Source organism: Sceloporus undulatus, chromosome 1 (assembly GCF_019175285.1).
Source record: "Sceloporus undulatus isolate JIND9_A2432 ecotype Alabama chromosome 1, SceUnd_v1.1, whole genome shotgun sequence".
Classification (NCBI taxonomy): domain Eukaryota; kingdom Metazoa; phylum Chordata; class Lepidosauria; order Squamata; family Phrynosomatidae; genus Sceloporus; species Sceloporus undulatus.
This window is the reverse complement of record NC_056522.1, coordinates 139,548,995-139,570,113: the sequence shown is the minus strand read 5'-3', so window position 1 is coordinate 139,570,113 and position 21,119 is coordinate 139,548,995. Positions and strand designations below refer to the sequence as shown.

Genomic DNA, 21,119 nt, shown 5'->3' with positions numbered 1-21,119 from the left:
AACTGCCAGCCTTTTCCCCATCACAGGTTGCTATAGCATCTGGTGGACACTACATGTCAGCTGCAGCAGCAGGGGAGCCAGATTATCAGGGTGAACATCCCTGCCATCCCTTCCTAGGCACTCACACTCTATTAGAATGCTTAGCATCAGCGCACTAGACAGCATGGCCTCTTTCTGATAAATTTTCTTTACCTTTTGCATTGCTCTGATTATATGAACAACAGGCATCATTCTAGAACATCATTGTTTTTTAGTATTACTATGTAAACAAAGCAGTTGTGCAGTGGGTGGATGATAATAATGTAAATGAGAAACTCGCTACACAGAAAATAGTCCAGAATATACAGCAGCAGCAAGTTGCTTTCACTAATGCTAATGTGCTTGTGTGTTTTGAACAGAATAAGTGACTCTAGACTAAGATGGAGGCAAGTGTAGCAACTGAGGAAACTTGATGAAGCATTTAACTTACTGTGTACAATGTGTACCTATTTTGGTTGCATTTCAAGTAAACTTTTTCTTATATAATTTCCCACTGCAACAGGTGTGTGCGTGCGAGGAGGGATTGTTGTATCCAGCCTCAGACCAATTCAGGACACTTGCATTTAGTGAGGGCAAGACTTTGACACAGACCATAAAGTCCATCCTTGCCTTCTGCGGCTTCAGATGGATTTTTAATGACATCCTCCCTTTATCCTCCCTTCCTGGTATGTGTCACTAGTGTTGATTGGCTGAGTCAGATTTTCAAGTAAATCAATATGCATGGGATGGAGGTGGATCTTTTGAGGTACAGACATTAACTCTGTTAGCTGCTAGCTTCATAGTATGAAATGTGTTGCCATTAACTAGGATAGGCCAAATGGTCACAGCTTCAGAGTAGTTTGAAAAGAAGAAACACATGGTGAACACATGCAGTCAGCGTCGGCTGATACACCAGCTGCGCTCATTCCTGGAACCGGGTGACCTCAAAACTGTAGTACACGCACTAGTAACCTCAAGACCAGTCTGGAAACTTTAACTGGTACAGAATATGGCAGCCAGATTGATTACAGGAACAACCAGGAGTGACCACATTACACCAATATTGAAGTCATTCCACTGGCTGCCCATTAGTTTCCGGGCACGGGTCATTACCTTTAAAGCCCTTCATGGTTTGGGCCCAACCTATTTAAGGAATCACCTTCTTCCATACAAGCCACTCTGTGCACTCACATCCTCTGGGAGGAATCTGTTGCAGTCCATAAAGACCAGATTGACTGCGACCTCCCAGAAGACTTTCTCTGCAGTTGCTCCCACTTTATGGGATGGCCTGCCGGACAAGATCCATCAAATTACCAACCTAGATAGATCTCTTCCAGCAGGCCTTCTCGGAATAGCACCCGGCCACATAAAGATCCACGTAAAGATCCCTTCATGTACATATATATGTGATGATTCTGCCCACTGTTACTGTATTATTTTATTATTGTTTTTAGATTTTGTTTGTTTGTAATTTTAATTGTTGTTTAATCCTTTTTTAAGGGGGGAGATGGTATCTATTGCTGTATCATTTTAATGTTGTATGCCGCTTTGATTGTTTTAACAAAAAGTGGGATATAAATAAAAGTTTTATTTATTATTATTATTTATTAAGGTGAAATGGGATTTTTAAGACCTACCACTCAAGGCTGTGGGGCACAGAAGAAGACATCCTGGTGTGGCTAGACTATCTCACACTCTGGATCCTGGGGTTCATGGGGTTGTGACTAAGGATGCCATGTTTCAAAAATGAAAAGGAGTGTCTGAAGTAAATAGATAAATATAGTATATTGTTTTGACAGTTCAGTCCAGTCAAACTCCTCCTCATCTAGTCAGTAGTCAGTAGTGAATGTTGAGCTCTCAACAAAATGCCTCACAGATTGATTTGTTGCCATTAATAAAGTTGTGACCCCAGTTAAGCCACTGCCAAGTGCTCCAGTTCTTTATTCCATGTATGGAATCAACCACCTGCCTCAACGCTCAAACTATTACCCTAAAAATAAATCATTCCTAAAATACTGGAGGTAAGCTGTGTTGCGGTGATATTGATTTCTGGTATATATTTTTTGTTCTTCCATGTTACCATTATTGGCTGTCCATTATTTTTCAGTCAGTTTTCCTGTAGACAGTTGCCCCCAAACTAGGAAGAGTGGCCCGCACACCAGGAAGGCCCATGTGTTTCTCATCTACAATTTATCAGAAGACATCTGCAATATATAACCTCACTACTAGTGAAGGTAGACATGCATTAGGGATAAAAATAATATTTACAAAATTAAAGAACACCCATCTCCCATGGTTTCACAAGCATTTCTCCTGGCCAAAGCCCCAAGCCTGATAAAAGGTCACTTCTCCTTTCTTACATCATTATGCTTAGGAATTGGGGGGGAGGGGTAATTAAAAACAAGAAAAACGTACAGATATTGTGGTGGGAAGAGCAAGGAAACAGACTTACCTTTACAGCAGCAATGGAAGATATGAAGTCAACAAGATGAGCAAGGAGGTGGCAACTGATGCTGTGTGTCTCCAGTTTTGGCTTCAGTTCAAGAGATGCTGCAGCTGGGAGAAGGAGAAAGGAGTCACAACAGGTGAGGAGAGGTGAAGTGACACAGGGCAAAGGTAATGGAGGAAAAGAGAGACAGGGAGTCAATGCAGAAGCAAACCAGCAAAAGAAACGGAAGGTAGAGAGTGAGGCAAAGAAAAAGAAAAAAGAGGACGGACACAGTGGAAGAAAGGCTTGCAGGGAGATGAGATAATAATAATAATAATAATAAATTTTATTTATACCCCGCCCTTCCATGGATATGATCAGGGCGGCTTACAAAATTTAAAAAACGTTACAATACAAAGTTAAAATCCAATAAACAGTTAAAAACATTACTACAAGACAGGAACAGGAAAACAATAAAATAGAAAAATACACATGGCAGGGGCAGAAAAAAATGAAAATTAAACATCAATCCAGGGTCAAAAGAGAAAAGAGGGGAAAGGGAGCAGGAAAATAAATGGACAAATTAAGGTGGGAAGGCCAGCCGGAATAGGTATGTTTTCAACTGTTTTTTAAAAACAGCTAATGAGGCAGCGGAGCGAAGCTCTACAGGGAGCTTATTCCAAAGGGGAGCGGCAGCAGTAGTAAAAGCCCTCTGTGAGGTCCGCACATGATTGGACCTAGGGACCTCCAACAGTTTAGTCCCGGAAGTTCTGAGTGTGCGAGGCGGATTATATGGGGAGAGGCGGTCCTCCAAGTACCCTGGGCCCAAGCCATTTAGGGCTTTATAGGTCAAAACCAACACCTTGTATTGAGCTCGGAAGCGAATAGGCAGCCAGTGAAGATCTTTTAGAATAGGTGTTACATGGTCCGACCTGGAACTACCAGCGACCAATCTGGCTGCCATATTCTGCACCAATTGCAGCTTCCGGGTTTGGTACAAGGGTTGTCCCATGTAGAGCGCGTTGCAGAAATCCAATCGAGAGGTTACCAAAGCATGTACAACAGTTTCTAGGTCCTTTCGGTCCAGGTAGGGACGCAGCTGGCGTATCAGCCGAAGCTGATAACAGGCACTCCTGACCGTCGCATCCACCTGAGAAGTCAACTGGAGCGACGAATCAAGGAGCACTCCCAAGCTGCACACCGAGTCCTTTAGGGGGAGCGTGACCCCGTTCAGGACCGGGTGACAGATCTCACCACCAGAAACCGGGGAACCTATCACCAGTACTTCCGTTTTCCCTGGATTCACACTGAGTTTGTTCTCCCTCATCCAGCCCATTACCGACGCCAAGCAGGCATCTAGAGGAGAGATGCCATCCTTAGTTACTGTATCAGTCGGAGACATAGAGAAAATTATCTGGGTGTCATCAGCGTACTGATAACACCATGCCCCATGTCTCCGGATGATCTCTCCCAGCGGCTTCATGTAAATGTTGAATAGCATAGGGGACAAAATCGCTCCCTGAGGGACACCAGATGTCAGGGCCCTCCTATCGGAGCGACAGTCCCCCAGCTCCACCATCTGGGACCTGCCCGAGAGGTAGGAACGGAACCACTGCAAGGCAGTGCCCCCAATTCCCAACTCCCTCAGGCGTCCCAGAAGGATACCGTGGTCAATGAGATGAGATGAGAAAGCAGGGTAACTAGGGGAGAAGAAAAATAACTGGGAGAAAATGGGCAGCGAGGAAGAAAACAGGGAGGCAAATAGACAGGGCTGGAATAAGGCCAAAGAGAAGGCCTGTCAGTCAACAGTGGAATGGCCAGGGGGAAACAAATGGGAGGGAAAGCATGGCCAAGAGAGAAGGATGCAGTGGAGAATTGCCCAGCATGGGAAACCAATAGGAGAGGCTGACAGCTGGAGACCCCAAGGAGGACTGTGACACCTCTATCCTCTAACGTCTGCCTAAGTAGCTCAAGCGCCTACCCAGAATATTGGACACATGCTGTGGACCTGAGATTAAAGCAGCAGGGACAGCAGTAGTGACAAGGTAAAGGCAAGTAAGCCCTAGACAGTCACATGAGAAAGAAAACTGAACAAATGCTTTCTTCTTCCTTGCAAGAATTAAATTAATAAAGACTTATACCCCTGACATACATTCTAGGGAGATTATCAGATGGGGGGAGGGAAGCTGGGAGAAGTCCTGGAAATGCTTTGTTACTGCAGCATTCCTGCATCTTCATGGATTAAGTCCTGAATAAATGCGATGTTGTCTGAAAATCTTCAGTGTGATCACACAACTTTGCTGGGAGTATGCCTTTTTCTTCCCCAATTTTCTCCCGTCTGATAATTTCCTAGGTTTGTCAGAATCTACATCAGTAAACTCTGACTTGATTCATCCCCACATGATAAAGAAAAGAACTAGGGAGAGGATACTCTGCGACAAGACCCACTGTGACAAAGTGCACTTTTATTGTTGTTGTGGTTTCAGATCATTTGCTCACTTGCAAAGCAATTTTTATTAAATGTAATAATCACTGCCTTGTAGCAAAAGCAGTAAGATTAGATGGTTCTTTGTGTCTTTATGATCGATTGCCCGGCTTTGTTATGCCTTGTGTGCGTGTATGTGTATGTGGGCTCTTCAGAAAGGGTAAGAAGACACTAATTTTGCCAAGGGGTTTTGTGTAACATTTATTTTGTTTAAAATTTAAAAAAACACATATATTGGTGCTTGGTCTTGTACTAGAATTGAGGCCTCACATGGGGCTGGAGAATCCTTAAGAGATTCTGATGGCCTCAAACAACCTTTTGACAACAGTGAGCCTCCTAAGTTATAATGACCTGTATTCTCTATCAGACATGTAGTTAATTCTACTTAAGAAAGTAATCTCTCCTACCCCAAACTCTCTTGATGGAAGTGTCATTCCCCCTGGCCCCAATTGCCAGCAAAATGGACCTCCTTCTCCCCATACAACTAAAGTAGGTTGTGTGTGTATGCATGGGTAGTGTGGGGTGGGGATGTAGATAATGATTGTGGCAATACTGTCACAATTGTGACTAAGTAGTGATCATAAATTAAAAAACAGTTACAGATGAATAAATTTAGGTAACTGTTACGTGTACTTAACTAAGTAGCTGATAGAGAATACAGACCATTTGTAAGAGTAAGGGAGTATTTAATAGGATGCATATTCTTCACTTTTAAGTGCCATGCACTTTTCTTTAGAATTCTGTGATGACTAACAATAAGAATGCAGTCTTTATTGTTAGTTTTGATGGACAGCTATTGCTATACATATGAAATCAACCATATCATCAGGTTATTTTCTCTGCTACAAGGAATCACCAGCTGTGGAAAAGCCCATTTAGATTAATGGAAGAATTAATTAAATGCTTGAGTCAAAGGAGCAACAAACTCTGCAAGGAGTTCATTAAAGTTATTCTCAAATGTTCAGCAGTCAGAATAATAATAATTTAAAAAAACACACAGTATTATCTAACTGATAGAGAAATACAGGGTTCACAGGAGAAATTGTAATTTTAACAATAGATTTATAGTGCTTCTCCAAACTATTTTTTTAAAAATCTGTTTATACTGTAATTAGTTTTTTTTAAAAAGATATAAAAGTCTCTCAGTTCCAAACTGCAACTGTTTTAGCTACTGTCTGTATCACAGCATGTGAACAACTAATTGAAGTAGTTATGCACACTGTTATACTACAAGTTATTTGTTAAGTGGATGTATTCATCTCTCCATTAAACAGGTTTCATTTTCAAGCATTAGATATCAGATGGTCTAGATCTAGTTGAGACACTTTTTAAAAGCAACGTCTAAAATACTTTCTGTACAAAGGAGTGATAGTGAGCAGTGATGAGGCCTGAAGGATTTCGCTTAGTAGCATGTTTTTACTGTCTCAGCACCACCACCATGGAGATTTGTTAATATCTTCACTCGATAGCCAAAATGTGGTTCAAAAATCCTGCAGCCAATTTATTGATTTGTCTAGATTATAGGGAGCGTTTAAGCCTCCCACTTAAACAGCTCCACTGGTGGCCTATCTGTTTTGAGGCAGAATTCAAAGGTGTACACAACAGCCTCAAGGTTTAGGAGTAAGGAGCAGTGGTGGCAAGGCCCAGCCACCAGGTGCACACTCTCCATGCTCCTTAGCCCATAGAGATGGGAACACAGACCAGTCCAAAGTTTTATTTTATTTGGGGGGGGGGGTAATTCAGTTTATGCTCCTGTCTCTGTGGGCAAAGAAATTTGGGCAAAGTGCCGCGTCCATCCTAGAAAGCGAGAGGAAAGCGGCTGCAGCAGTATGAGTGTCACCTTGCAAACAACCGAACTTGCAGAAGTTAAACTTGCAGAAGTCGAGGGCTGACTATGTTATAAGATCTGGGTACATGCATTTGGTCAGAGGTATTGTAGCACTGCCAAGCCTATAGGCCTGGAAACAGCAGTTTTCAAAAAAAGAAAGAACTGATGTGGGAAAGCTTCATCAAAGTGGATGCTTTTTTCCATAAGGATTCTGGATAAAATCTCAAAATGAAATGAATGTGTAATCTCTCCTGCATGCAAAATACATTTTTCTCTATCTTAGTACGTCATATAGCTCAAATCCAAGATGAAAGATTTGACGTGTTGAAGTGTTGTTTTGATTCCATATCTCCTTGTTATTCTTTTTAAATTTTTTCTCCTACCATAAAACATATGTGAATCACAGTTTCATGTCCCATTTAGTAAGATATATTTTTGCTTATTTCCATGATTAATGATGTGATATTTTTCATACAGTATGCTGTCATTAGCCAATTTCCCATTTGTATTTATCTTTCCTAGATCAGATGTATATGTGTGTATATAAAAAGATACAAGGATACTCACTACAAACCCATGCATCAGGGAAATTACATTGTTATCTTGAACCACAACAACATATATATTTATATCTCTCTGCCAACACATATGCACATTAGAGACACAATTCTGTTTGGATCCCAACTCAGTCCTTCAGTTCATATTGTTTCAGAGTCAGTCTGCTTCTGACCATGTTCTGAGCCTGAATCAAGATTCAGCAATGCAGATGATCATTACTACCATTAGTAATAAATGAAAATCCAAAAATGGCAATAATTCCCCCCTTCCCCCCCCCAAGTTGGATAAAATGTGTTTGCAAAGGAAAGGAATACACCTGTCAAGTAGCAGATAAATAACTTCCAAAGAGATTTTGCTACTTATCTATAAAGGCTGAGTTGTTTTAAAAGGGAAGTGCCAGTAATATTTTCATTTCTTGCGATGTGGAAGAAATTCTGAAGTGTAGTTACCTCTTCTGAGGAATTCAAGGCTGCCAGATTTCAGATGAATGGGTGTAAGAACTTTATTTATTTATTTATTTTTAACATATCCTGCCCTAAGATATATAGTAGCACTGGTGTGGTGCTTTATGTGTAGTAGGTGCAGAGATGTACATTTGTGTTTATTTCTTTCTCGCTCATGGAAATTTTCACTAGTTTTTCTCTGTTGGGCATGATTACAAGAGCTTTTGTAAATTTACTGGGGTTTGTTGTTTTGTGCTTTTTAATCCGCATTTTTTAAAAGTGCATGGGGTTTGGATTAGAAAACAATTGTTTCTTCCTGTCTTTCTCCATTCTGAAGGCTGCATGAATCTTCGATTGAGTTGCAGCTTCATTTTTTGTGGTTTCAGAGAGAACTAGCAACTCGAGTTCAACTCAGACGTCATCCCAATCACACCCACAACTCTAATTTCGCTTACCCATGCATACACATTTGTGAAAAGGAATAAACAAAGGGCTAGGAAAATTGTTTGGATCAAATTGCTCAAGGAATTTTATGTTGGCTGGTCAAGAGTGTCATATAATGAACACTGATATATGTTCATAAATGTTGTCAGGATTATAGCCCTATGAAATCTCTTGACATTAATGGCAGTGATGCCTTGAAAATATTGGAGGTCACTTTAATGATGTGCATGGATGTATCTCTCATGCTGGAATGGCAAAATATTTAACAAGCAGGAACTAGAATGAAATCACAGTGAGAGTTATCAATATTGTCATTAATGAGTTTTATGTCCTACACCGAAAGAGTTAGCTGATCTGTGAAGAGCATTCAGTAAGCAATTTGCTGTACAGGGGAGGCATGCTACCCTTGAAAACAGTACTTTCTTTGCATAACCTGTGAATGAGAACTTCAGCATGTAAAGTAAGTGGGCTATAGAATCCCTTATCTAGTTGTACACCATCTTCCTTTAGCTCTTTCTCCCTTTTATTTTAAATCCCAATACCCCTTGCAGTAAGATTATCCCACATTATACAATGTCCCATTTAAGAGATTTTGGTGTGGTACAGACTGCCAACAAGCGGCGTACCAGTGCCAATTTTAGGGTTAGGAACCACACGGCAACTGCACGGTCCCTAACCCTACTACATACAGGCGGCATAACACAGGGCGCTGCCATTGTTATGTACATGCCACGTGGTAGCCGCACGCTGCCGCATGACGCTTACGTGATGAGTGCGCCAGTGGAGCACTTGTTATGCTGCCCCTGCGGCTCAAAAAGAACCCATTTTTCAGAGTTCTTTGTCCTCCGTAGGGAAGCCGCGCGGTTTGGTGGCTGCAGCTTCTCTCCAGAGGAAATTAGGCCACTGGCAGGCCACCCTTTTGGGGCAGTCTGTCCTACGCCTTTCAGATGCTTGCAGGCCTGCATTTTTACACACACTCATTAATATGTGAACATGATTTTTTTTTTACCAAAAAAAATATTTTGTGTGTGTTTGAATGAATGTATATGCTTATTATATCACTACATGTTAAAGTTGATTTTATCTAACGGTGAACAAATAAAACATGATTAAGAAAACAGAAAATTACTGTTGATTGCTGTTTGGTTTTTTTAAAGCTCATTTTCTGCTCTCCTTGTTTTCCTGTTCTCTAAAGTCTTGTCTTTTCTTAGATGGTGATTCATGTCAGTTAGTGATTCAGAGTGCTTTAAAAATTTTGTACAATAAGATTTTGTACAATGATTAGACCATATTAGGTGCTAAACAACAAATAAACAAGAAAACTTGGAAAAATGGGTGTTTAATATATCTTTGTTCCATTTTCCCTTTATTTTATTTTAGCTGTAGGCCTTGCTGCCTGCCCAGAACCAGTAATCCCTAGCAATGGATTCAAAATGGGCGATAGATATATGGTGAATGATGTTTTGTCATTTCAGTGTGAGCCAGGATACACATTGCAGGTACCCAGATTCTCTTTCAAAATGTCATATATGTTTTGCTCTCTAGGGTTATAAAGCACATCTTGTAATGTCTTCTGTTTCAGATCATCTGTTTGCTTAAGATGTATATAAGCTTTTGGACTATATTTGAATCTTTGTATTGAATAAAAATATAGCTAACTCTGGTTTACATTAGGATCCAAATCAATGATCAATAATATTGTCCTCATTCTGTTTTCTAAAGGAAAATGTATAACATTAAAATTTTGCATACATATTTTTGCCTTGTCAGCATAATTTGCTACAGCACCAGAACCACAACTGCTGTTTAATTTTTTTCTGTCCTCTGAAATGAAACAGCTACAGTTCAGTGATCTGTCCCACCAGATATATCCCATTGAAATCAATGGGCAAGATAGACACAAACATCTAATTTCTAAAGTGTTCCAAATTGGAGCTAAGGATTTTAACAGCACTTGCAGTCCGTAAACAAGCACTTCAGTTTATTCAGTTTATTAACAATTGCAATTTATAAACATTTCAAGAAAGAACAAAAACATAGAAAGCTGACTTAACTTCCACCATCTGGCTCAGTTTTACTGTGACTCACAATGACTCAGTTTAAAGATTGCATTAAGACTTCAGGGTCTCAACAAAGGTCTTTCATTTTTCATATCAGCTACTAGATGTAATACCAGAACCCATGGTCTCCTACCTGAAAAACCTGTTCTTTCCCACTGACCTATGATACTTCTCCTAATGTTTACCTTGCAGCTACAATACCCACTTGCCTGGTAATAAGGCCTATTGAAAATAATAAGGCTTCCTATTGATGTGTAGGATTGTGCTGTAAAGAATATTTATTTATTTACAGTTGCTATTTAGTTTTATCATTTAATTGATTTTATGTCATAACATCCCAGATACCCTGCCTGACAGCAGTATGCAAAAACATATCTGGGGTAGCCATGTAAGCCTTATAGCTAAGTACAATAACATTCAAAATCCACAAAATAATAGCTGTAAATATATCAATGTTTTGTGAATTTTGGATATTATTGTACTACATCAGTATACAAATTTACTTTTCAACTTAGGTTACACAGCTATAATACCAAAATAAAAGATGTCAAAAGTGTTTCCTTACAGAGTCAACAACAAAAAAAAAAAAACTTGAATGCCTTTTGAAGACCAATATTTTTGTCCTATAGTCAACAAAACAATTCCAAATCACAGTAAAATTGTGTTTTCCTTTTTTCCTTTAGCTATTTTAGGTTTGTTAGGGTTTTTTTTCCAATCAAAATAGTCACATACTTTATTATACTAGGTTGTCACAAATACCACTATAAATCTTTCCAAAATCTAGTGATGACCAATCTGGCAGCTACTAATAAATAACCAATTAAGAAGTTGAAGGCTTTCAACCAATTAAGAGTTTGTGAGATGCTAATAATATCACTAATCCGCATCTTACAAAGACCTCAGAATTAGCCTTTACTATTTACTATTTACTGTTGTTAACACCATCATTTCAAAGAGGTTTGCCTGCTCCTCCCTCTTCCATATTTTTTTCAAGGAAGACTAGAATGTTATAGTTATTCGTAATTCTGACTGAGAATCTCTCCCAATGTTTTAAATTGGTTATTAATTCTGTTAAGAATCTGAGATCTTTCTGTATTGTTCCTTAAAAAAAGCAAATAAATGTTAATTTGTATAATCAATTATAGTCACATTTTTGCTTGCGTAGTGGAGTTAGCATCTTGAAACATAAAAGAAGAGTTGATGTTCCACACTCAAAACATTTATAGCCCTGCCACACTGCCTGTAAAACAAAAAGATCTTATATGTCTAATCAAACCTTTGCAGTCTGTGGCATTGCTTCACTGGGTGGTAATTGCTATATTATGATAATGTAAGAATATATTAATGCAGTCATTCCTGATAGAAAAATTAATTGATGATCCTTCTTATTTAGGTCTAAGAAAAGCAAAGATTTTGTAGCTAGCACTATCACTGCCAAATGGCAGGATACAAATTAAAATATTAAATGGGGTCTGCTTTTGCTAAAACCGACAGGGAAGGTCTGAGGATGTCAAAGCTTCAAGTAGCGGCTATTAACATCAGATTGAAAGTGAACACACTTTTGAAATGTGGGGGAGGGTATGTGTTTCAAGGTTGCAAAGAGAGTTAGGAGTGGTCTTGATGGGAGGGGGCTAGCATATTTGTGGTTTTTTCCACTTTCGTGGGGATCTTTGGCCCCTAGCCCCTATGAATGTGGAGAGGTGTCTGTAATTGCTTTCATTCTACAGAATGTGTATGACCTTATCTCACGGAGGCACTTACATCGGTAAAACGTTGCTGAACTGTTGCAGAAGTGTGAAGGTGGGATCATCTGTCACACTCCTAAAACGTCATTGAGGCTTCCCGCTTTCCTTCCAGTGATGAAGCATTCGCGGATAATCCATTATTTAAAAAATGGCTTCCCCATCAACAGAAGGAAAGCGGGACTCCTCAATTACGTTTTAGAAGCGTGATGGACGATCCCACCTCGGTGCTTCTGCAACAGTTCAGCAACGTTTTACTCACGTAACTGCCTCCGTGTGATAAGGTCCTATGTGTGTTGGAGAGGAGGGCAAAAATATAAAGAATTAACAATACCACCCACTTTAATCAGGCATTATATCTAGGAATAAATCCAATAAATGATAAGCTAGGCCACATCTATTAGCACTACCCCTGATTTGATAAAGAACTCTTCTCCCCTGCATCCAATGTTACAGCCAAAGTGCCTTCACATAAGAGAACTGTCTTCATGCAGCAACACAAGTGTTCACAAGCCGTCGTGCATACAGAGAAGTTTGTACTGTAAGCATGATCATTAGACGAGGAACAGTCTAGACAATCTGGAGGGACAAAGCCACTTTGCAGAGTCCCACTGATGTGATGAATAGATTTATATATATAACATCTGAAAAGGGCTCTCATCAGATTGTAATTCTGATAGCTTTTTAGGAGAAGAACTGGACCTTTGAATTGATATAAAACTGATCACACCTATAGGGTAGATATTCCCTGAATATCAGTGTAGATAAGAAATCATGGCACATTCCTATTTTGCAACCACCACTGAAGAAGAAATTTGTTTTTCTTTTCAAAATTCCATTTTATTCTGAGCCATTTGTTGCCTTGTGGGGAAGGACACCTTCCTTTTGTAGAGCAATGAAGAATGTAAATGAGAATGTTAACACTGCTCTGCAAACTTGTGTAATAATTGAGTTCAGAACACTGGTTCTGAAACAATTTCTTAAGACACGTGGCACAATTCATTTCCCATTTTTAAAGGAATTCTAATTATTGCAGTAGTCTTTTGTTTAACCTTAATTAGAAAACTGTCATGGGTAGTAAAGTGCAGGTGGAAATTAATTGGCAAAAGGATTTTGCTAGCAACACTGGTGTTTTCTTGTTAGAACCATTATGTTAAATTGCCAAGGGAAATCTGGGAAAACAGAGGACAGTGGTTCATCGTTATATGATTTGATTTTTTTTTAATTTTATTTTTAGGGACGTTCTCATATTTCTTGTATGCCAGGAACAGTTCGTCGTTGGAATTATCCTTCTCCTCTTTGTATTGGTATGCATTTTAATTTTTATGAGCCCACACTTTAATGATATAAGTAGCAAACTGAGGATTTAATTAGCAGGCACTATTTAAATCTGTAGTGAGACAGCATGATGTAGTGGTTTGAGCATTGGACTAGTTTCCTGGACACCAGGGTTTAAATCCCCACTCAACCATGGTGAACTTGGATAAGTCGCACTCTTTCAGCATTAGAGGATGGCAACGGTAAGCCTTCTCTGAAGAAACTTGTCAAGAAAACCTTGTGATAGGTTCATCTTAATGTCTCCATAAGTTGCAAATGACTTGAAGGCACAAAAAACCAACAATTTAAATCTGGAGTCAATAATATATGACTAGAAATGTCAAGTTAAATTAGCCAGTTGCAATCCAAGAACCACTGGCCCTGATTGCCTGAACTTAAGAGAATGACTTCCTTTTATATACAGATAAGGAATCCATCATTCACATATTTTTATATGGGTCATTGCCTTTATGGTAAAAGTGATTAATGTGTAGCATAGTATCTAAAGAAGTGAGCTGGAAAACTGCTGCCTCAAATCTTACAAACTAGGAGACGAACAAAGACAAGTAAAGTCATCTTAGCTGTCATTATATGTCACTATGTTACAAAAACTAGGGGATGGAGGAGAAACAAGACTTCCCCATATCTGGTCTAGTGCATTGGTCAATGTGTGTGTTTTTGAAATAAAGAGAAAAGGTATTAAAATGCCACTTTTTGGTTTGTTAAAATACACATTTAATGGTTTATCTCCATCCTCACCAAAGTATATTTATCATTAATCAATGGCCAGTTGTCTGGCTGAGACTCAGACAACTGGTCATTACCTGATGATAAATATGTTCATTGCAAAATGTTAAATGATTTTATTATCCCCAGAAGCTTGGATCAAGAGCACCCTCCACGAGCAAAAAAAAAAAAAAAAAAAAAAAAAAAAAAAGCACACAGAAAAATCTATTTTGGACTTGGTGGTAGAGCCACTGTGAAAGAAATATGACTTCAAATGTGAAAAAGTTTTTCTCTTGTACATGTTTGTACAGTATATTTCAAGACCTGTTTATGGTCCTTGGGGATTTCTTTGCTCCCAACCATATTTTACTTTATTCACCTTATTTGTTCTACTGAAATGGAATGGCCAGTGCATGGTGTCATGGCAAAATGAGACATGTCACAATAGGTTATATATAAATGTTTAAGAAACAGTGTCTGGAATGTCTTTCTGCCTAATTTGCAGGAATTCCCCTTTTCTGCTAACCCCACCATGCCACAGCACAGTTTGTTTATTATTTTGATGCTCCAAAGATTTCCGCAGCCTGCAAGCTGATTTTCTGTGTTCAAAACATAATGCACTAGTGAATTCTAGATCTTTAAGTATATTTGACATGTTGTGAATGTCTTCAAAGTAGAGTGGATGGCCTTTTTAAAAAAGGCTTTTTTCAAATGGCAAAGAAAAACAGCCCATACCCCTTTGTTGTCCCTTAATTCTTTTCCCTTCAACACCTGCAGAAGATTCAGTTGTTCCCAACCCCCAAAGTACACCCATATATATCCTAAAAGCACCAGAACCTTTTTTTTAAATAGGGGATAACTGATCGTTCAAACTTCAGAAGCTTCAAAACATTTGCCTTGGTGACTGTTTAGCATTTCGAAGCTGAATAAATTGAGTAAGCTAACAGTGAATAAACTAAACTTTAAAGTTGTCACACCAGGACAACAGGCAGAGCCTTGGAGGGAGGGTGTGGCTTTGATACCCTCCATGATATGAGACCAGATAATTTAAAAATAAGCAAGACCCTACCGGCCGAGCTTGGGCATGTGATGAGGATTGGAGTCAGTATTTAAGGGCAACCCCCTCCCCCCAAAATCTGGCTTCCTTTCTCCAAAACAGCCTACCCTCCTGCCCTAAATGGAGCGTGAACTTGGTTGGTTGCTTTGGGGCCGGGTAGGAATTTTCTCCCCCTTTCCCAGGTTTTTTTTTTGCCTACCCCATACTGTGTGCAGGGACTGGTAATTGGCTTGGGGTGGCTGTTAAATAGGTTTCACTGACCCATATGGGATTAAAGAACTATTTGGTGCACATCAGTGGCACCCCCTTGTGGTGAAAGGTTAGGCTCTGGAACAGCTTGGACAGGTCAAGGGACCTGGAGTTGTGAAATAACCTGCCTTTGGGGTAGACATGGGGGTTTTGCTCAACCTTACAAACTCAAGTGAATTTGGGGGAGAGTGCCTTATGTTTACCTTCCTAGGACTGGCTGAGGATGCAGTTCGAATCATCAAATTCACCTCAGGGTTGGGTGTTTGTGCCCAAAGGGAAGGCTGAAGAAACGGTCTAGAATTGACACCTGGCTTCAACTGGACCCGAACCAGGCTTTTCACTTTAATCAATTTCCTCAAGAGTTTTGAAGTTTAAGGTTGATGTTCAAGAGCTTAGCATTGAATAGGATATAGGTTAAATAAATGGCCTTTTATTCATCAAATTTAGTGTCTGGTCTCTATTTCATGGTTGGGTATCAATAAGACAAAACTAGAAAGAGCAGAGGTAAAACTACTTTCCCCATGCTGTAATTATACAGAACAAAGTACAATTTTAGTGGTTATAAGTCAACACATAATATATATACCTATCAGTGTAATATGTAGAACCCATTCATTTTAACTATGCTCATCACAACTTTTACATAGTACTGTTAATTTTTTTCTTCTTGCATGTAAGAACAAAAACATTCAAACATTTTATCCACACCAGGCAAGTTTTGTCCCTACCAGGTAAGATTTTGTCCACATTTTTGGATAGGTTTTTGCATTTTAGGTAGTGGTGTGAGCATTGGACTATGACTCTGGAGACAAGGTTCGAATCCCTGCTCTGCCATGAAAGCCACTGGGTGATCCTGAACAAGTTACAGTTGTTGTGAGGCTCCACTCTGGACTCCACAACAAACTCCAACTCCCAGAATTCCATAGCCTTGAGCCAGGGCAGTTAAAGCGGTGCCACACTGGGTTATTTCTCCAGTGTTGATGCAGCCTTTAAAAACTTGCCAAGAAATCTTCATGATAAGTTCACCATTGGGTTGCCATAAATCAGAAACGACTTGAAGGCACACAAAAAACAACTTTTTGCAGAAGAAAATTGTGCATAAACTATTGTTTTATTGTACATTGTACAGAAAGAAATTCATTTTTTGTGCAAAAAAAACCCTCTTCTTTTCTGTAGAAAACATATACTGCATACACACACACACCATTATTTTGAATTTTATTGAGATTTTAAATGTTTTTGTCTGTGGGCCTTTTTGGGTCCCTATGGGGAGAAAAATGGCATGCAAATGAAATAAATAAATAAATAAAGCTCTTGTACAAATGAATTTTTTGCCTACAAACCAGAAAAACAAATCAAATCAGTGTACTTCACATCTTGTACATCCTTAATGTATACTAACATTTATTTTACTTATCAATGCTTCTTAAGAATGTCTGGACAGGCATTCTCAAGAAGTGCACTTAGAATTTTGTTCATACATGAACCTTCTGTTCACGTATAGCTCTTTACTAGTGTGAGTTTCTTATTAATATTATCTGAACAGTGCATAAGTAATTGTATCATGAACTTTCCATAAGTCATTCATTGTTGGATAAACATAAACATTAAATTTTGTTCTTTCTTTTTCTATTTTTTAAATAGCTAAATGTGGTGGTACACTGACAAATATGGCTGGGGTTATCCTAAGCCCAGGCTTTCCAGGGAACTATCCTAGTAACCTAGGCTGCACATGGAAGATATTATTGCCTGTTGGATATGGTAAGCATCCCAATACAAGACTAATTGGTTGACAGTAAATCTTCGATGTCCAAAATCACAATTTCTGTATTATATTTTAGCTTTGTAAATTCTCTTGGGTATATTTGTGATAAGATAATCAGTAAATCTATAACAATACTATAACAGTGCCTCAAATTCTAAAAAGTAAGGTGGTAACTACAATAATTTTTTGGGGGGAAAAAATCACTGGGAACAGATGATATTCCAATGAAACTGATAGTACTGATGAGAAATCTGTACTTAGGACAAGATGCTACTGTTAGAAGGGAATATGGAGAAACAGAACGGTTCCCAGTTGGCAAGGAGGTCTGGCAAGGCTACAATCTATCACCCCTTCCTTCCAACATGTATGCAGAAAATATCATAAGAAGAACAGGCATTGATTGTGACAGGAGGAGTAAAAATAGGAGGAAGGAATATTAATAATCTAAGACCATGGTGGTGAACCTATGGCACACGTGTCCTCTCTGGCATGTGAAGCCATTTCTGAGGGCACATGGAGAGACTGAAGGGCAGGGGAAGAGTAGGACCAGTTGCATGCCTGTTCCTCTTCTTCCACCACCCTCCTGTGCCTTTAGCTGCCTTTTCAGAGACAGCTGAAGGCCCAAGAGGATGGAGGAAAGAGGAGGAACAGGCATGCACCTTTTCCTCTTCTTTCTCCTGCCCTCCCATGCCTTCAGCTGTCTCCAGGGAAGTCCTACCCCCAGAAGCCCCACACACAAACTCCAGAAGTCCCCCCCCCCGCACCGGATAACACCTTGTGCGGGAACACATTTGAGTTTGGGCACTCAATCTCTAAAAGATTTGTCATCACTGATCTAAGATGTGGATGACACCATATTATTATTAGAAAACATCACAGGTTTGGAACAATTATTAAGAAGGATAAAAGAAGAAAGTGCAAAGCAAGGCTTAATGCTAAACATAAAGAAAACAAAAATAATGACTACAGAGGACCAAAACACATTTAACCTAGACAATGAAGAAACTGAAATTGTAAAAGAGTTCCCGAAGCTTGGGATCAAACATTGATCAAGGAGGAGACTAAATTCAAGAAATCAGAAGACTAGAAATAGGTAGGGCTGCTATGAAAGAACTAGAAAAGATCCTAAAGAGTAAAGATATACAAATGAGCACTATAATTAGAATAATCCAAGGCACTGTATTCCCCATCACCATGTACAGATGCAAGAGCTGGACAGCGAAGGAAGTGGATAAAAATAAAATAAATTCATTTGAGATGTGGTGCTGGAGAAGAGTGCTGAGGATATCGTGGACAGTGAAAAAGACAATCAAATGGATCCTTGAACAGGTGAAGCCTGAAATCTCCCTGGAAGCCAAGATGATTAAACTGAGGCTGTTGTACTTTGGCCACATCATGAGAAGTCATGAATCATTGGAAAAGAAAATAATGTTAGGAAGGGTGGAGAGAAGTAGAAAGAGAGGAAGACCACACACCAGATGGCTAATTCAATTAAGAGAGTCATGGATATGAAGTTAAAGGACATAAGGAGAGCAATGGAAAACAGGGAGTCTTGGAAATGTCTCCTACATTGGATCACCATGAGTCAGGGACGACTCAAAAGCGGTTAACAACAACAAGAATGAAAATACTGTAGGATTTGGTGGAGCACATCAGGCCTAGCCTAAAGAAGAAGAGCCCTCCCTCCATGCCATCTGCAATAATCCATCTTGGAGGGAGTGAAAAGGCAGGCCCAACTCCATCAGGCTTAGCCTGAAGAAGAGCCCTTCCTCCATGCCATCGGACATCATCCAGCCTGGGAGGGAGTGAAAAGGCAGGCTCAACTACATCAGAGCTAGCCAGAGCAAGAAGAAGGGTCCTCCCTCCAGTCCATCTGCTATGGTCCAGGCCTCAGAGGAAGAGGAGAACCACTGGATTTGACTCCTTTCTACACCACCATTCCCTTCTCCTTTTGTGTCATGTGTTTTTGGATTGTAAGCCTGAGGGCGGGGAACTGTCTGAATAACTATCTGTAAGCCGCTCTGGGAGCCTTTAGGGCTGAAGAGCAAGGTATAAATACTGTAAATAAATAATTAAATAAATAAATAAGGTGGGAAAGTTGCTGGGAAGATTTGGGTGCATGAGCAGAGTTCATTCATGTAGTGTTTCATTCTGTCTAAGGCTACCGTTAGAAGAAGGTTTTTTAAAGAAAAATCTTTAGAACAATAGTTTAAATTAGTAGTATGGCAGGGGGAAATGCCAATATTTAATTCAGTTAGGTATGCCCCCTTCTTTTTGTCCTTTCATGAGAGAGCCAGTGTGTCATAGTGGTTTGTGTGTTGGACTTTGAGACTGGGACACCAGGGTTTGAATCTCCACTCAGCCATGGAAATCCGCTGGGTAAGTCACACACTCTCAGCCTCAGAGGAAAACAAACCCCCTCTCAAGAAATCTTGCCAGGAAAACTCTGTGATAGGTTTGTGTTAGTGTTGTCATAAGTTAGAAATGACTTGAAAGCACACAGCAGGAACAACAATGAGAGGCCATGCCAATCAGGTTGGATTGCTTGCCCTTTTCCTCCACTATAGTTATGGGCACTATATACAATTCAGCATTCTTGAAAGCCTATATTTCATATTATAAACTAAACTGAAAAGTCCCAAGAAATCCTTATCCATATAATTGCACAATTAGCTTGAACCTGTTTGCTTCCTCCTCAAACTGATTAACAAATTATAGTGGTGACTTTAAGAAAGCATCATAGGATAAATATTACTTAGGTTGCCATGATAGTTACAGATTGGTGCTTACAGGATATTTCTTACTATTAAAAATGATAGAGGACTGTAAGATTCAGCTAATTAAAAACTCCATGTTGTATATTTAACTAGGTATTCATTTATTTTCTGTATTAACAGCTTTCTCTTGTTACATGGATTTATGTAACATAATATACTAAGTAAAGATAATATTCTATGCTAGCTAATTAGTTAACTTAATCAGTTTGGCTATAATAAATCCTACTATAATGCCTTGTTATTAATTATTAAGTTTGCAAAAGGACTTGCTTGTCTTTTAGGGATTTGTGTCAAGTTTTGACATTAATTAGACTGTGGATAATAGAAACATAATTTTGGCTGATTATAACCTGTGTTGCAAGATGAATGCCTGTTCCTATATATTACACAACAACTGGTATGTTGACAGTTATGAGGGATCCGACTTGCAAAATGCCCATGCTTGGATTATAGTTTCCATTTTGTGAAAACTAAATAGTACCGTTCATGGAATAGGGTTTTTCTAGCTCTGTCACTCTCATCCCAGCACCACTCTGAGGATTTATTTTTGGTGTCTGGGGAACCATTCAGAATATCAATGGTACTGAGATTTCCAGGAGGTGAAGGTCTTTTGCCAGACTTATTAATGTGTCTTCCTTCCATGCAAATACACATTATTTAACCACAGGAAATGACCACTTCTGTTCATTAAAAAAAAAAAAACTGGTCTGTTGTAAAAATAAAAAATAAAATAAAATTCAAAACATGCTGAGGGGACAAAGACAAAGATAAATGAATGGAACAGGCAAAAGGAGCTTCATTTCACAGCATCCTGAATTCTGCTGAATGAGGTGGACTATGAGGATGTGTGAGCGAGAAAATTTCTTTAAAATTAGGCAGAATATTTCTTTGCGCAATTTGGAGGAATCTTCCTTTCACCTTCAGCTGCACCATCTCTTTGGATGCATTTTTTTTCAAATGTACACATTTTCAGTCAGGCACATTTTTTTGACATAAACATGCAATTGGATCCTGTGTAAGGATAAAGGCAGGATATTTTGCTATATTTCACCTCTTTAAGACACATTGAAAGCCTGACAAAAGTAAGGATTTTTGCAGCAAAATATGTTCCATTCCGCTGACAGCCTTAGGAAGCATGAAAGGGATTCTGCCCAGAGGTGCAAATCCAATCATTTCCCCCCTCATCTTTACCACTCATATATGTTAGAATTTGCTGAGAAGG

At 39.2% G+C, this 21,119-nt stretch overlaps 1 protein-coding gene across 2 annotated transcripts in view; it reads left to right on the top strand.

Annotated features, from left to right (window-relative positions):
• Positions 1-21,119, top strand: part of CSMD1 (CUB and Sushi multiple domains 1) — a 1,231,469-nt gene that overhangs the window by 1,078,460 nt on the left and 131,890 nt on the right. For both annotated transcript variants that reach the window (XM_042480556.1, XM_042480547.1), the window contains exons 38-40: positions 9,585-9,703; positions 13,244-13,313; positions 17,000-17,116. In XM_042480556.1, the coding sequence (XP_042336490.1) occupies positions 9,585-9,703; positions 13,244-13,313; positions 17,000-17,116 (306 nt within the window). The remainder of the gene's footprint in view (positions 1-9,584; positions 9,704-13,243; positions 13,314-16,999; positions 17,117-21,119) is intronic.